This window comes from Ceratotherium simum, chromosome 21 (assembly GCF_057802395.1).
Source record: "Ceratotherium simum simum isolate JZ-2026a chromosome 21, ASM5780239v1, whole genome shotgun sequence".
Classification (NCBI taxonomy): domain Eukaryota; kingdom Metazoa; phylum Chordata; class Mammalia; order Perissodactyla; family Rhinocerotidae; genus Ceratotherium; species Ceratotherium simum.
In genome coordinates this window covers 15,394,500-15,411,839 of record NC_141920.1, presented here as the reverse complement: position 1 = coordinate 15,411,839, position 17,340 = coordinate 15,394,500, and the positions used below count along the sequence as shown (strand labels likewise).

Here is a 17,340-nt window from a genome sequence, read left to right as displayed (position 1 = left end):
ACTTAGATTTCTTTGAAAGGACCCTCTCCTTGATGCCCAGGAGACTTTCTCCTTGGGTGATCTTGTCCAGATGCATGGTTTCACACACTTCCTGCACACCTTTTCATGGGTTACCCCCATCTCTTTCCCCTGCCCAGCCTCTCTCCTGGGTCTCAGACTGATCTGTATATCCAAGTGGCTACTGGACATATTCACTTGAGTGTCCTCTAGTGCCTCACCTTTGACCAAATTCAACATCTTCCACACCCCCAATCTCCTCCTTGTTGAAAAGCACTATCACCATTTACTTGTGCTAGAAACCATAGGCATTATCCTAGATTCCTCCTTCCTCCGTCTCCAAGCATAAAATACGTGCCAATAATTCTTGAGTCTGTCCATTGTCCTGCCTTGCTCTGGTGTGGGTCGTCATCAGCCCTTGCCTGGATTACTGAAAGTCCCTAACTAGCTTCTATATTGTTCATCTAAAGGCCAGAGTGACTGCCTTAAAATACAGATCTGTTCATGGCACTTCTTTGCCTGAAACTCTTCAGTGACTTCCCATTGTCCTCTGGATGAGGCCTAAAATCTTTAACATGGCCTGCTCATTGTTAGGACTCAGCCCACACTTACCTTCCCAGGCTCATCTTTTCACCTGCCACTCCTCCTTCTGGAGTGTGGCCCTCCCTCCATGCCGCTTCCTCAGACTCCAGCAGACCAAACTTCTTTCAGCATCTCTAACCCACTCTGCTCACTCTCACCTCTGGGCCATTGGACATGCTGTTCTGCCGCTCTATCTGCCTGGAACGCCCTCCTGTCTCCCTCCCAGTCCAGCTCTTACTCATCCTTTGGTTCTCAGCCGACACATCACTTCCCCTGGGAAGCCTTCTGTGACCTCCCAGGCTGTGCTGAATGCCTCTCCTGTGTTCCCACAGTTCCTTATTCATCTTCTTACCACTCTGGGCTGAAAGTTCCTGGTTACTGCTTCATCTCCCTTGCTCTTGGGATCCCTGAGGGCAGGGTCGATGTCTTACTCTGTATTTTCTTCCCCCACCTCCCCGTGCCCATATTGGCACATAGTAGACATCCAGTAAATACATGTTGACTGAAGATGAATGAGGGGCATAGGAGATGCCAAAGGAGGTCACTTTTCTAAGAAGTGGAGCATCCTTGGGGCCTTGGGCTATAGTGTTCTCTGCCTTCCCCCCAGGAAAGAGCATGCCTCCACCCCAAAACACCAGGATGGGCCCAGTTATGATCAAAGAGGGAACCCTGGAGAGTCTAGGGTGCCCTGGTAAATGAAGTAGGACCCCCAAGTAAGGAAGTACTCATACATTCTTTAAGTACCTGGTACATGGCAGGGGGTGCTCTAGTCTCTTTATACGTGCTGTCGACTAAAATTCTGCAAGGGAGGTAGTATTAGCTCCATTTTTCCAATGTGCAAACCGGGGTTCGGAGAGTTAAAGTGGCCACATGGCTGCATTGGCCCAGGCCGGTGGATGACAACCAGTTGGTCCCAGGCCCCTGACTCCTCTGCCTTCTCAGGTGATGGTAACCCCAAGGAGAGCAGTCCCTTCATCAACAGCACCGACACAGAGAAGGGAAAGGAGTATGATGGCAAGAACATGGCCCTATTTGAGGTGGGTTGATAGGGTACAGTTCATCTCCCCGTTCATCAGCCACTCCCTCCCTCGCTAGGGAACAGTGCCCTCCTTTCCATCTCTCCCTCAGGTCCACCTTCTTCCTTGAGCCTCCCCCATCCTTCCTTCTTCTTCCCTTTGCTCTGTACTCCCCTGCTTCCCTCTCCTTATCTGACCATCCTCTTTCTCAACCTCAATGGTTTGCCCTATGTGTCCCCATCTCTTTCTCTGCCTCCTACCATCTGGCTCACCTACCCCTCCCCTACGCCACCATGTCCTAACACTGCCACCCTCCCTCCACAGGAGGAGATGGACACCAGCCCCATGGTGTCCTCCCTGCTCAGTGGCCTGGCCAACTACACCAACCTGCCCCAGGGAAGTAGAGAGCATGAAGAGGCAGAAAACAATGAGGGTGGAAAAAAGAAGCCGGTTCAGGTGAGGGCCTTGGGGAAGAAGGGGTGAAGGAGGACGGAGGTATGGATGGGAGAAAGGACGGGGAAGGAAAAATGGATTCAGATGAAGGGTGGATGATGGAGGCAGAAGAATAGGAGTTGGGGGCTGAAGGAGGGGAAGGGATGGGAGATGAGGGATAGAGACGGAAGGGAAGAAGCGAGGGGTTGGTTTGAAGAATAGGTAATGGAAACACGAAGGCTGGGAGATGGGAGCACGAGGGGAGGAGGCAAGGGGTATAAGAGTCAGAGGGAAGAGGGATGAAGGCATGGGGATGGAGAGGAGAGGAAACTGGGGGATGGAGGGACAGGGGAGAGGAGTGGGCCTGGGGTGTTGGTAGCGATTAGGGGGCTGCAGAAACTGACGCTGGCCCCCCTGGCAGGCTCCACGCATGGGCACCTTCATGGGCGTGTATCTACCGTGCCTGCAGAACATCTTTGGTGTCATCCTCTTCCTGCGACTCACTTGGGTGGTGGGCATCGCAGGCATCATGGAAGCCTTCTGCATGGTCTTCATCTGCTGCTCCTGTGTGAGTGACACTCTCCCCTCTCCCACCCCCTGACAGCTGGGGCTGAGCAGGGACCTGGGGGTGGGGTGGGGGGAGCATGAGACCTGAGCTTTTTATAGGAACCACTGCATATGGTCTTTGAGAGTAAATTAGGTTTGACTGGTCCTTCCTGTGTCTCATGGGCTGGTCCCTGATGGCTATTAACCAGGTTTCACCTGGATCTGTTTGTGTGTGTGCGTGTGTGTGTGTGTAGTAATGCAGATTCATTGATGAAAAAGATAGGCATACAAAATAAAATTCACCTATAATCCCACAATAGTTAATGTTTTGGTAGGTCCAGACTCACAAAAAATGGGATTATGTGTAACAAACAGCTTTGTAATTGAATTCTTCCCATCCTCTCTAAAAAGCCAAATATTCACTAAACATCTGCTTCTTGCCTTGTTTACCTTTCCTCACACACGAACTGTGAGCCACCTCTGCGTGTGAGGTAGCCAGTGCTGAAGCCAGGAGGCCTGTTTTATAGATGGAGAAACTGAGGCTTAGAGAAGTGAAATGACTTGTCTCAGGTCAGACAGCTGCTCAGAGGCCAAGCTGGGATTTCCAGAGCTCTCTGATGCTATAGCTTGTGTTTCTTCCATGTGCATGGTGAATAAGAGGTTTTCTTGACAAGGAGGACTTGGCAGGAGTAGAAGTTGGAACAGGACCAGGGAGAAGCTCAGCGGAAGAGGACTTATGGGCCTGGCGGGTGTTTATGGGGCATAAGGTTTGGCCTCTACCCAGGCCACTGCGGCCCCCAGCCCAGCCACCACTGTGATGATCTCTCTCCTCACAGACGATGCTCACGGCCATCTCCATGAGTGCAATTGCAACCAATGGTGTTGTACCTGGTATGTGACTGGGGCTTCTTGGAGGGGAAAGGGGCCTGGATGGTCAGGAGAGGGGGCTTGGAGAGTTGGAAGGAGGGACAGTGTCCTGGGCTTTGGGGGCCATCAGGACCCAAGAGAGGCAATATTGCAGACCTGGGGGCTGGGCTATGATGTTTTTGGGGTAGGTGGGGGCAGCCGTCTTAGGGGAAGGGAGGGAGACATTTGATGGTGTTGAATAGGGTAATGTAGGATCTCCTTTTGCCTGAGACCCTCCTCTCCATCATCCTATTTTCTGAGCCGTGACCTCCTTAGAGGGGTAATTAGCAACATGGTAATTAGTGCTGCAAAATCCACTCAGAATGGCTGGCTGAAACTCCCTCCAGTCCTAGGGCTGCAGCCTCCATGGCTCAAACGCCCAGAGCAACTCCCTTCCCACCTCTATCCCTGAGCACCCCTCACCCCCTACGGCAGCCCAGTGCCCCTCGAACCTCTTGCTGATACTAGGTTCTTTCTGCAGCTGGCGGCTCCTACTACATGATTTCCAGGTCTCTGGGCCCAGAGTTTGGGGGCGCCGTGGGCCTCTGCTTCTACTTGGGCACTACCTTTGCTGGGGCCATGTACATCCTGGGCACCATCGAAATCCTGCTGGTGAGAGGGGCCGAGGAGGAGGTGTGGGGTCCCAGGCTGTCAGTCAGTTAGCCAATGCTCCCTGGACACCTCCTAGAGGCCATGCCACTCAGTAGGGCCAAAGGGAAATCATGTGTGGTTCTGTCTAACGAGTTCACAGTCTAGTTGGGGAGACGAGATACAATAATTATGTAACATGAACAGCTGTCGTTTATCAGGCACCCACTGTGCTCTCAGCAGAGTTCCAAGTGCTTTACAGTCATTATATTGAATCCTCATGAGGCTTAAATATCGTTATGCCCATTTTACAAATGAGAAGCTCAGAGAGGTGAAATGACTTGCTTAAGGTCACTCAGCTACCAAGTGGCAGAGGTGGGTTCATAATAGTAAAATCAGGGTAGAAATAATAATGGTAACGTCACACAATAGCTACCGTTCTGTGATTGCCCAACACCATTGGTTGCCCACGTGCCAGGGACTGTGCTAAGTACCCTGTAAATGTTAACTGTAGAGGGCTGGTGGCTAGTGGATTGCAAAAGAGAAGAAGGATCTGAGGGAGCCGTGTAAAGAGATGTCTTAGGAGTAGTGACTGATGAGAAGTCAGGTCACTGGGCAGCTTTTGAAGGAGATGGCTGCTGACTTCTGTCTTCCTGTCGTCCAGGAAGAGGTGGGAGCTGAAGAGGGTTCCTTGTGTATGGAAAGTGGGGCTGGCATTTCCCAAGCCCCTACTCTATCCAGGGCCCCTGGCCTACAATGTGTCATTTTATTTTATCCCCACGACGCTCCCACAAGTTAGAAGATGTCCCCATTTTACAGATGAGGAAAGCAAGGCTCAGAGAGTTTAAGAAACATGTGGAAGGGATATGAACCTCTGCCTTTCTGCCCCAAAGCCGGTGCTTTCCACTCTACCAGGCTGTCTTGAGAACTAGAACTAAAAGATGTCACAGCTTCTGGTTTGGGGGCCCAATGGAGGGGTACGGGGCAGAGAGGATGGATGGGGAATAAAAGACCTGAGAAGCCAAACTATGAGAGAATAACAGTAGACCTCTGTGACTTTTACGAAATTAAATAATTTAAAAATTATTATAAGAGCAATTCTGCCCATTGCCTAAAATTGGAAAAGTATCAAAGAATGTAAAAAAAAAGAAGTAACAATTGCCTGAAGAAAATAATCATTAAAATTTTGGTGTATTCCTTCTAGTTTTTTTTAATGCAATATCGTATTCTGTCTTTGTAAAATATAACTCTATAGATTCCCCTAAATAACCCAAAACTCTTTGTAAGTATCATTTACAAGTGAAAATAACTTTTGTAAGACTATAAACATTAATACTTAGCATAGAAATTATAGAAAATACAGATGTGCAAAAGAATAAAGATTATCCACATTTTCACCATTCAGAGAAAACCACTGTTAACATTTTGATGTATCTACACACATAGACATATATACACATATATGTGTGCATATTCACATATAAGTACACATATATTTACAAAAATGAGATCATAAGACATATTCTTTTTTTAAAACTTGGTTGTTTTTAGCTAATATAACATGGATAGCTTTTTGAGTCAGTTCATATGAATCTGTTATCCTTTTCAACAGCTCTGTAGTCTATATGGAAATATCATGATTTAGTCACCCAATCCTCTAGTGATGAATGTCTAATTTATTTCTACCTTTCTATTAGAAATAATAAAAACAATAAGTAACCATCAGGAATCATACCTAATAAAAATAATAGAAACCAATAATTGCTCTGAACTTTTTTGCAATATCATTTTTAGTGATTGTATAAAAGTCCTGGTAGGAGAGAGCAGGATTTCCTTACCCATTCTGCTGTCATTGGATGTCATTTCCAGTCTTGCTCTACTGTAAATGTGCTGTGATGGGTGTCTTTTTTCCAAAGCCTTGCCTGCACTTCGGTTTATTTCCTTGAGGTGATTCTCAGTTGTTTCTTACTGGGTTACTTGCCTGACCTCCTCACCCCTTTCCCGCAGGCTTACCTCTTCCCAGCTATGGCCATTTTTAAGGCAGAAGATGCCAGCGGGGAGGCAGCAGCCATGTTGAACAATATGCGTGTTTATGGCACCTGTGTGCTCACCTGCATGGCCACCGTGGTATTTGTGGGCGTCAAGTATGTCAACAAGTTTGCCCTTGTCTTCCTGGGTTGTGTCATCCTCTCCATCCTGGCCATTTATGCTGGGGTCATCAAATCTGCCTTCGACCCGCCCAACTTCCCGTAAGTGCTGCTGCTCTGAGTCTAAGGCATTGTCCTCCTCTTCCCTGGGCTGGTCTGCACACCAGTCTCTGCCACCCCCTCCTCCCCATCTCTCAGAATTGGAGTGGTTGTGGATTCAGAGCAACCTGCCTTAGGAGGAAAAATCTCCCCTGGTTTGGGGGCAGTCTTTTCAGGGTGGGGTAACATTTCTGGAGTGGGTACAGTTTCCCTGGTGAGGGTCAACTGCTTGCTGGTGGGGTGGACCTAGGAAGAACGAAGTGGAAAGATTTCTGAAGGGATGAACACTCCGTGATAGGGAAACATTTCCTGGATGGGACAACCTCCTGGAATGGGACTACCTCTTAGTGTTAAACGTCTTCTCTATCGTGGGAAAGGACACAGAAGAGAGGGTCTGGGAGCTCAGATCCCTGTTGGTTCTGCCTCTCTCCCTAGGACAGATTCCCCTACCTCCCACTGCCCCAAAAGGCGGCACACAGAAACTGCTGTCTGTGGTGCTGAAACATAGCATTGCAGTAAGGCGATGGTTCTCTGCCGTGGCTGCATATTAGAATCACTTGGGGCAGCTTTGAATAAACGCCGATTCTGGGCTCCATCCCAATTAAATCAGAATATGGATATGGGGCCCTGGCATCTGTGTTTTTTAGAGCTCCTCTGGCGGTTCTACTGTGAAGCCAGGGCAAGGTTATGTCCCTCCCCATCTTCCTTCCTTGTTTCTCTCCCTAGGATCTGCCTCCTGGGGAACCGCACACTGTCTCGCCATGGCTTTGATGTCTGTGCCAAGCTAGCTTGGGAAGGAAATGAGACGGTGACCACACGGCTCTGGGGCCTTTTCTGCTCCTCCCGCTTCCTCAATGCCACCTGTGATGAGTACTTCACCCGAAACAATGTCACGGAGATCCAGGGCATTCCTGGCGCTGCCAGTGGCCTCATCAAAGGTCTGGGGGAGGGAAGAGAGCTGGTGTCCAGGGAACACTGCAGGGATTGGGAGTTAAACAGTTAGGATTAAGGGACTCTCCTTGGGATTCAGATAAATTCAATCAGTTTTAATTGAGCACCTACTCTGGGCCATGTTCTGTCCTTGGGATCATGGAGGGGTAGAGATAAAAGGGAGCCTTCGAGTATCTTACCACCTAATAGGAAAGAAAGCCATCAGTTTAACAAGTATTCGCTAAGCACCTAATAAGTGCCTAGCACTATGCTAAGCGCCAGAAACACAACATAAATAAGTCACAGTCCTTGGCCTCAAGGAGTCTAATGGCAGAGACAGATGTATTAGCAAATCAATTGTGATATGTGTAGATGTGCATTAAATGAACAGAGATCTCCCAGGGGAGGGATGGCCATGTGTATCAGGTGGCAAGACAAGGCTTCTTGGACTCATCTGAGAAGGGTTTTGAAGGATAAAGAAGAGATTTTGGTTATACTAGGGGAATAAGAGACAGAAGAACAGCCTAGAAGCATGCAGATACAGAAGAACATATTGTGTCCTTCCAACTACAAGTAATTTGGTATGACTGGGGCATAAAGTGCAAAGGAAGGAGGGGCAAGAAATGATGTTGGAGAGGCTGGCATGAGGCTGACTGGTGGGTCTTGGAAGCCATGTTCAAGAGTTTGGACTGTGTCCTGAGGGCAATGAGGAGCCACCAAAGGGTTTTGAGTAAAGGAGGGACATGGTCAGCTCGTCATTTCTGAAGATTCACTCTGGCTGCTAATGTGGATGGGCTAAAAGGGGGAGAGAACAGAGGCAGGGAGTCCAGGAGGAGGCTGATGCTGAGTCAGGTGAGAGATGATGGTTTTCTCACCTAGAGTGATGGAGTGATGGCAGTAGGAATGGAGCAGTGGTTCTCCACCAGGGATGTTTTCCTCCCCAGGAGAGAGGTGGCAATATCTGGAGACATTTTTGGTTGTCACAACTGGAGGATTATTACTGGCATCTAGTGTGTAGAGGCAGGGTGTTGCTAAACATCCTGCAATGCTATAGGACAGCCCTCCACAACGCAGAATTATCTGGCCCAAAATGTCAATACAGACATGCGTCGCTTAATGACGGGATATGTTCTGAGAAATGCGTAGTTAGGTGATTTCATCATTGTGTGAACATCATTGAGTGTACTTACACAAACCTAGATGGTACAGCCTACTATACACCTAGGCTATATGGTACTCGTCTTATGGGACCGCCGATGTATATGCAGTCCGTGGTTGACTGAAACATCGTTATGCGGCGCATGACTGTAGTGCCGAAGTGGAGGAACCCTGGAAAGGAGAGAAGGGGCGTATTTGAGAAATATCTAGGAGGAGTAATGGACAGGAGTTGGAGATGGTTTTGAAATGGAGATGGAAGAGGGAGCAGTTGAGGGCAATGTCAAGCTGTCTGAATCGATGGTGGTGCCATTTACCAAGATAAGGGATACAAGACAGGAGCTGATTTGGGGTGGGTGAGTGGTGAGATCAGTTTGGGACATATTGAATCGGTCTGAGATAGGTCTTTGTGTGTCTATTACTCCTTTAGACTGGACTATTTGAGGGCAAGGACTAGATCTGATTCGTGTGTAGAGCCCCTGTGCATGGCCTGGCCCAGATCAGGAGCTGAGGAAATGTTGGTGGAAGTAAAATAGAGCCAAGGCCTGGGAGGAGTGGGAGGTGGCTGACCTTGACCCTTCTTTTTGCCCACCCCACCACCTGGCCCCAGAGCTCTGGCACCTGACTTCTGATCTTCCCCCTGAGCATCCTGTCTCCCCCACAGAGAACCTCTGGAGCTCCTACCTGACCAAGGGGGTGATTGTGGAGAGGCGTGGGATGCCCTCGATGGGCCTGGCAGATGGCACCCCTGTTGACATGGACCATCCCTACGTCTTCAGCGATATGACCTCCTACTTCACTCTGCTGGTTGGCATCTACTTCCCCTCAGTCACAGGTGAAGGGGAGCTCAGAGAGGGAGGACTCTGCCTGGGAATGGATGGGTAGGAGAGAGTCAAGGATGATGTAGGGGAATTTCTTAGTTCAACAGCCCCATCACGTAGGCAGGAGCCAACAATTCAGTTCCCATGGGACAGGTGAGGGAATTAAGGCTGGGAGAAGCCAAGTAGCGTGGCCAAGTTCTCGCACAAGTTAGTATGCCAGGGCTAGATCCCAGACTTCCTGACTCTGAGGCTGGTGTCCTGTCTTCTCAGTCTTTCTGGGCTCCTGTGGCTCCTGTCCTAGCTGCTCCTCTGTTCACAGGGATCATGGCTGGTTCTAACCGCTCTGGGGACCTGCGGGATGCCCAGAAGTCAATTCCCACTGGCACCATCCTGGCCATCGCCACCACCTCTGCTGTCTGTATCCTGCACTGCTGGGCTGGGACCACCGTGGGTGGGGAGGGCAGCTGCAGCTGCTGCCTCACCTGGCTGGCTTAGGAAGGGTGGGGAGGAAAGGGAACGCCACCCTGGGGATTCTCCTTCATCCTCTGCTGCAGATATCAGCTCCGTTGTTCTATTTGGGGCCTGCATTGAGGGGGTCGTCCTTCGGGACAAGTAAGTAAGGGAATCAGGGCTGATTCTGCTCTGGGGGTGGGGTGGGCATGGGGGCCAGGTTCTGGGTCAGCCAGGGGTGCCGAAACCTGTGCAGGGGGCCTTGTGGGAGGGAGATCAACTCCAGTTCTCATACTGTATTTCATCTCTCTCCTGTCACTCCAGCTCAAGAAGCTTGAGTGGTGTCTCGTTTCTTTCAGGATAATGACACTTTCCTTTTTTTTCTTTAAAATCTATTAATTCATGTGCTATTTCCTGTATGTCTACGTGTTGGTCGCTGTCCAGGGTTCTGGGGGAAACAAAGATAAATAACACATGATTTTTATCCTGAAGGAGCTCTTTGGGGATAGGAACCATACCTGTCAACAGACTTGAAATGCAGGGTGGTGGGGGTGGTGATAAAGGAAAATACAGGGGCTGTGGAGGCGCCCAGAAGGCTGCAGTCCAGTCCTCAGAGGGTTGGGGAAGAGGAGGTGATGCTGGAAGTGCCTTATACGCATCTTCTCGTTTATCCTTCCATTCTAAATGTTGAGTAGAGATGACTTGGGTGACCAGGAGGGGAAGGGCATTCCAGGCAGTGGGGACAGCATGAGCAAAGGTGGAGTAGAGAAACAGCCGTGTGTGTGTGTTAGCACACATGGGTGCCTGTGGCCATAAGCAGTTCAGCACTTCGGGAGCATGCACTTCTGAAAGGGGTATGCATGCATGCTCCACCAGCAGGGTGAAGTAGGAGGTCCTATCACAGAAGTCAGTTTCTGTGGCACCATCCTGGCTTCTGAGGAATAGGGACGTGAGGCTGGAGACCCAGGCTGGAGCCAGTCCTGGAGACCTGGTTTTTGGCACCAGGAAATTGGAGCTTTATTTTATAAAAACTGGGGGAAGCTCTAAAGGGTTTAAGCAGGGGAGTGACCTGGCCAAATGGATGATTTGCATATATTACACCTGTTAGTTTTGGGGGTACCTTAGCCTCTACTTATCTCATTTCATTTACTCGTAGACCACCCATAAGATTGCAAGAGATTCAGCAGGTCATCCTGTAACCCTCATCTGACACTTGGAGTCCTTCAGCAGTGGCCCATTTGAGCACCTCTGCTTACACACTCCAGGGACAGGGCTCCCTCCACCTACTAGAGCAGCCTCTTCCATTTAAGACAGTGTCATTGTTAGAAAATGCTTTCCTTTGATTCTCACATTGCACACCATCACCACATGATGAGGCCAGAACCCCCATTTTTCATATGGAGATACTGAGGTTCTAACAGGCTAAGAGATTTTCCCCAGATAACATAGTATTACACGATTGACCATTTACTAGAATCTCTGTTAGTACCATGTTCCAGGTGCAGTGCTTAGCATTTTACAGCGTTATCTTCCTTTATTGTCTCACCAATCCTGTGAATAGGTTTATAATGATTCTCATTTTACAGCTGAGGAAACTGAGGCAAGGAGAGGTTAAATGACTTGCCCAAGGTCACACAGACAGAAAGTGCCCAGGACATTAGGGGCTTTGTCTCTGCCCTCGCCCCTACAGAGCCTCACCCTAGGGTGGGCATACAGTTGGTCCTGAAGTTGGTGTGGGAGACCCGCCCTGCAAATCCAGGGAGCATTGCTCACCAAGCATCTCCTGTCCTCTTGCTGTTTCACTCCAGGTTTGGTGAAGCTGTGAATGGCAACCTGGTGGTAGGCACGCTGGCCTGGCCGTCCCCCTGGGTCATTGTCATCGGATCCTTCTTCTCCACCTGTGGGGCTGGGCTGCAGAGTCTCACAGGGGCCCCACGCCTGCTGCAGGCCATCTCTCGGGATGGCATAGTGCCCTTCCTGCAGGTTAGTGGGGGAGGAATGTGGGAGGAACAGTCCACCCCCTACACCAGCCAGCGAGGCCCCTGCCCAGAGAGGCCACACAGTGAGCCAGGGCTGTGGCAAGCCTTGAGCTGCCTCCTGGGGCCCTTCCGCTCTGCGCTGCCATGAAGAAGAATGAGTGTGCCTTATTTGGGATTTGGCCCATGGTCAGTGCCATCTCTTTGGGCAGAGTAGTCTGCTCTTAGGGGAAAAATAAATGGTCCTCCTCTGGCCTAGTGATTGGGCAGGAACTCAGGGAGGCAGCCAAAAGGCAAGAAGAGGGGGTGGCTCTCTCCATGGTGCTTAAAAAAAAAAGATTTATGGAGCACACAGTCATGGCCACTTGCTGGCCTCCTGTAGCTCCTCTCTCATCTGTCCCACTGGAGTTTGTTTTCCCCTTAAGGGATCGTTTGAACTTCATTGCACTGGGGTACCAATGTCAGGGTGGGTGAGATACAGCAGGAGCCTGGTATCCCTTTGGATCCCTAAAGCTGAGAAATACAGCATCCTCTCCCTACCTCCTCATTAGTCAGGGGATTCCTGGCTCTACAGCACTGGTCCCCAAGACTGGAAGAGAGAGACAGGAAGTCTTTAAAGTCTCAGATCCCCGTGGTGTGGCTATGTCCCTAGGTCTTTGGCCACGGCAAAGCCAACGGAGAGCCGACATGGGCCTTGCTCCTGACCGCCTGCATCTGCGAGATCGGCATCCTCATTGCATCCCTCGACGAGGTCGCCCCCATCCTCTCTATGTGCGTGCTGGTCTCTTGCCCTCCCCATTGGCTCTGGGGGTCTCTCTACCTGGATCCTCCAGCTGTGACCCTGGACAGCCCACCCAAACACTTTAACAACCCAGGAGGTTCCCCACTGTCATAGAAACCCGTCCTTTGATATGTGGAGATTCATCCCCACATGTGTCAGGGTGTGTTGTAAGGGAATTTGGCTTTTAAAACTCCTCCCTAAGCACCAGAACATGATTCAGCACCTCCCCAATTTCTTTTCCCTTTTCACCATGTTTCTGTCTCTGCCTTCCCTTGCATCTCTGTCTCTCTTGGGGCCTTTCTGTGTTCTAGGTTCTTCCTGATGTGTTACATGTTTGTGAACCTGGCCTGTGCAGTACAGACGCTGCTGAGGACACCCAACTGGAGGCCACGCTTTCGATATTATCACTGGTGGGTGCCCCGTTCCCCCTTCCCACCCCACAGAACCATCCTCTCATCTCTTCCCCAACCTCACCTCCTCTAGGTCAAAGGACCCCATGCTCTAGCTTTTATAGCCCAACTAGCGTGAGAGGGTCTCCTTATAATCACAAATAATAATATACAGGACAGACAGTCTCAGCTATCGTCTCTCCCCTGCCCATAAAGCTCACCCTCTTACAATCTAGATGAGGAAACCTCATTTTCCTCAACCGTGAAATCGGATGATAACTGCACCTACCTCAGAGAACCATTGTGAGCATTACAGTGCTTGGTGCACGGAAGATGCTCATTACGTGGAGCTGGGGTCCTTCTGATCATTTTACTTTATGGCTCTTTGTCTTCACAATAGGCCCATAGGGCAGACAAGGCAGGAATGAGCATGCTGGTTCTACAAAAAGGAAATGGAGGCTGAAACAGGGGAAGGGACTGGCCCAAGGCCACCCAGCAAGACTGTGGCATACTTGGGTGGAATCCGGGCTGCCTGACTCCATCTCAGTGCTCCTGCTTTGCCAGTTGCCTCTTTCTGGGGGCATGCTCTTCCTGGGCGATCCGGCCTCCACCTCTGCCCAAAGACCCCTGCCTCAGAACCCATCTGGCCAGGGCTGTCTGCAGGGTCTAAAGCACAGGATCAGGGCAGTGCAGTGACAGGAGCTGAGTGGGGCATGGGGCGGTGCCCTGACTGTGGCTGCTCATTCATCCAGAAGGTCCCATAGCCCCGTGGTGCTCATGGAGATGATGGTGTGGGTGCCTCTGGACCTGGCTGGAGTCTCCCAGGTGTTTCCCAGGCCCTGCCCCATCTAACTCTTGCTGTCTGAGCCGCGGCATCAGTGACAGCTCCACCAGGGCTCAGAGGCTGGGTCTTCCTCCCATTGTCCAGGACACTCTCCTTCCTGGGCATGAGCCTCTGCCTGGCCCTCATGTTCATCTGCTCCTGGTATTACGCTCTGGTGGCCATGCTCATTGCTGGACTAATCTACAAGTACATCGAGTACCGTGGGTAAGTGTGGAGAGTAGGGAGGGCTGGGAGAGACTGAGGGATGAGAAGGGTGAGGAGGGGAAGGGGTGGTGGGTAGTTGGGGTGGGGTGGGGATGAAGCAGGCAGTGGGAGAGGATGAGGCTAGCATGGAAGAGAAAAGGTGACGGGGGTGGATTGGGAGATAGGGGACAGGGGCGGAGGGATGGGCTGAAGCTTTGAGAAATGCAGGTGGCAGGAGCAACATGCATGTCCTTTCTGAGCCTGAGATAGACGGCTCTGCCCTGGGGCGGCCACTTCAGTGTGGACGGTTCTCCCTGACCCTCCCTGGCTTTCTGCCCTCGCGTGATCCCCTTCCTGGCCCCCAGGGCGGAGAAGGAGTGGGGTGATGGGATCCGAGGCCTGTCTCTCAGCGCTGCTCGCTATGCCCTCTTACGCCTGGAGGAAGGGCCCCCGCACACCAAGAACTGGAGGTCAGTGATGGGGACACCTGTGTGAGGGCTCGGGAGGGAGAGGAGGGGAGCGGGGCCTGACCGTCCCCACCACACAATGCTGTGCCCTTAACCTCTCCTCATCAGCTCAGCCTTGTCTGAACCCTTCCACCTACAACACTGAGGCTGGGCTGCGTTCCAGACACTTGTTCTCCAAAACACCACCCACCGCAACAGCCTCCTGACCATCCGTGCATCCACCCATCCATCCATCCATCCATTCATTCATTCCATCATTCGTTAAAAAGAATGTGTGAATGCCTGGTATGTGCCAAGGCTCCTTCTGGTCTTTGGGGATGTAGTGAGCTCACAGTTCCATAGAGAAGACAAACATAATGTCACATAGCATTTGCTCTGAGAGAGGTGGAATCATCTACTTTAACAGTTGTAGGACCTCTTAGAAATCTCTAGATTAATAACAATCCCTCCATTTTATTCACATGAAAATCGGAGACCAGAGAGGGTCTCAGAGGTCCTGGAAGGCAGAGCGGGAACCAGCATCTTCACTCCCTGCCTCTCAGCCCAGGGTGCTTTCTCACTGACTGCTCTGCAGGCCCAACCCCTCATTCACCTCCCTCAGGCTCATTTTGCCAAGAGTAAGGCCTGGAAGTCTAAGCTATGCCTAGGACATCGCTGGCTTATCCTTGCTGATACCTACTAGACTGGGGCTTCCAGAGACTGGGGCTTTGCATTATTTGTCTGTGAATTCTCAAATGCTTAGCACAGGGTCTAGCCCAGAGTAGGTGCTTAGAGAATGCTATTAAATTGATGAGTGGTTGAATAGATGGGATGGCTAAATGAATAAGGAAATGAGTGGTTAAATAGATGGGTAGATAGCTAAGTGTATATATGTAAGGGAGGGAGGTATATGTGTAAGTGTATATGAATATATGGTTGTGTGAATTGATGGTGGTAGGTGGATGTGTGGATAATGGAGTGAATAATACATGTGTAGGTAAATTAATATGAATATGAGTGGATGACTGAAGGATAAAATAGATGGGTAGGTGGTTGAATGGATGGATGGATGAATGAGGTGGATGGAGAGATGGATGGGTTGGGGGATGGATGGATGTGTGGGAGATGGTTGGATGGGCTGATATTCAAAGAAATGAATGGACCAATGGGTGTAGGGTGGCTGGTGGTTGTGTGGATAGTAGATGGATCACATGACCTTGCACCCTCTTCAGGCCACAGCTGCTGGTGCTGGTGCGCGTGGACCAAGACCAGAACGTGGTACACCCACAGCTGCTCTCGTTGACCTCCCAGCTCAAGGCAGGAAAGGGCCTGACCATTGTGGGCTCTGTCCTTGAGGGCACCTTTCTGGACAACCATCCCCAGGCCCAGCGGGCAGAGGAGGTGAGCAGAGGGAGTGGGAAAGGACAGGGCACTCAGGAGAACAGTCCTTGCCCCTTTGCCCTTTCCTTCCTTACCACCTTTGAGACCAAGGAGGGCTCGGGCCTTTCTGCCCTTTGCCTTAGAGGAGGAGTCTAAGGGCTCAGGGAGTGAATTCCTTAGAATCCAACTTGCAGAACCAAAGGCCATCAGAGCCAGAAGGGCCCATTTTATGGATAAGGAAACTGAGGCTTAGAGAAGTCAGGTCACTTATCTAAGGTCAGAAAACCAGGACTGCTTGACTCCTATTCCAGACCTCTTCCTGCCAGAGTATAAATCTTTCAAAGTGTTTTCACATCCGTGGATTCTTTCAATCCCCATGCTGTGTGGAATCGGCAGGGTGAGTATCTACACTTGGCACAGGAAGAAACTGAGGCCCAGAGAGGGACAGGAGCTTGCGGAAAGTCACAAAGCTGGCTAGAAGCATAGTCAGGATATGAACCCAGGACCCTGGCTCTGGCTCACCTGCTCTTGTCCCCATCCTGGTCCATGCCCACGGAGCAGTGCACAGAGCCAGTGTGGGCTGGGATGGCTGGTGTCTGCATTATGGGGCACTAACAGGTATCTGGAACCTGGTGGGTAGCAGAGGAAGCAGGTTCTGTCTGTGATTCAGGCCTTTCTCCCCCCGGGGCTGTGACTAATCGTGGAGAGAGGAAGGGGGCCTGAGGGAGGTGAGGTGAGACGGGGAGGGGGCACCCCTAATGGCTTGTGACAGTTGCTGTTTCTGCCTCGCTGGGCCGTTCTGACCAATCTGTCAGGTCCCAGAGCTGGAGGCCTCTACTGGTCAGTTTAATTAAACGCGCAGTGGCTGAGAACGTGCTGTGTACCAGGCACTGGGCTAGGCATGGGGCAGATGGAGATGTGTAAGACCAGTTCCAGCCCTCAAGGTGGTCACAGGCTGGTGGGCAAGACAGAACATAGACAGAGGCTCTCAGACCCGTCCGCTGTTGATAGGTGCCACGTTAGAGTTAATAACGGCAGAGTAATAGGTTGTGTTGGGTGTTGACGATCTGTCAGGCAGAATACTAAGCCTTACCCACATGTAATTCTCCTGATTCCTCAGTGGGATGGCTGTCATGATCTCCATTTGACAGATGAGAAAACTGAGGCTCGTAGAGGTTAGGTGATTGGCCCGAGGTCACACAGCCAGGAGGTAGCAGAGGTAGGAATGGAAGCCGTCTCTGTTTGACATCAGGGTAGTGGTTAAGGGTGTGGGGGATGGAGTCCGACCCCTGGAGTTGAACCCCTACAATAATATCCATTAGCTGTGTGGCCTTAAGCAAGTCTTAATTCCTCTGAGCCTCAATTTCCTCTTCTATAAAATGAGAGTAACAGGAACATTTCCCTCCTAGTGCGGATTGAATGTGCATTTAAAATACTTATCATTATGCTAACTTTTAAAAGTTGCTAAAAGCAAATTGTGTGGCCAGGCAGAGGAGCCCAGTTTCATTCTGGTCTGGTTGGGGGTTGGTATCTGAAGAAGGTGACATTTGAGTTGGGCCAGGCAGGGTGTAATGTACAGTGCGGGGAGGGGGCGGGTGGTGGTGGAGAGTTTGCAGGGGGACTGTGTGAGCAACAGCAGGGTGGTGCGAAGTGTGGAGTCTGATCACGAAGA

The 17,340-nt window shown here is 50.7% G+C and overlaps 1 protein-coding gene across 1 annotated transcript in view; it reads left to right on the top strand.

Moving 5' to 3' along the window:
• The window catches only part of SLC12A5 (solute carrier family 12 member 5), a 35,149-nt gene that overhangs the window by 11,647 nt on the left and 6,162 nt on the right, over positions 1-17,340 (top strand). The window contains exons 2-17 of the mRNA XM_014787407.2: positions 1,522-1,616; positions 1,920-2,051; positions 2,449-2,595; positions 3,410-3,464; positions 3,961-4,091; positions 6,075-6,316; positions 7,040-7,251; positions 9,063-9,233; positions 9,539-9,637; positions 9,774-9,831; positions 11,478-11,652; positions 12,298-12,416; positions 12,738-12,836; positions 13,744-13,863; positions 14,208-14,312; positions 15,521-15,689. Coding sequence (XP_014642893.1) covers positions 1,522-1,616; positions 1,920-2,051; positions 2,449-2,595; positions 3,410-3,464; positions 3,961-4,091; positions 6,075-6,316; positions 7,040-7,251; positions 9,063-9,233; positions 9,539-9,637; positions 9,774-9,831; positions 11,478-11,652; positions 12,298-12,416; positions 12,738-12,836; positions 13,744-13,863; positions 14,208-14,312; positions 15,521-15,689 — 2,129 coding nt within the window. The remainder of the gene's footprint in view (positions 1-1,521; positions 1,617-1,919; positions 2,052-2,448; positions 2,596-3,409; positions 3,465-3,960; positions 4,092-6,074; positions 6,317-7,039; positions 7,252-9,062; positions 9,234-9,538; positions 9,638-9,773; positions 9,832-11,477; positions 11,653-12,297; positions 12,417-12,737; positions 12,837-13,743; positions 13,864-14,207; positions 14,313-15,520; positions 15,690-17,340) is intronic.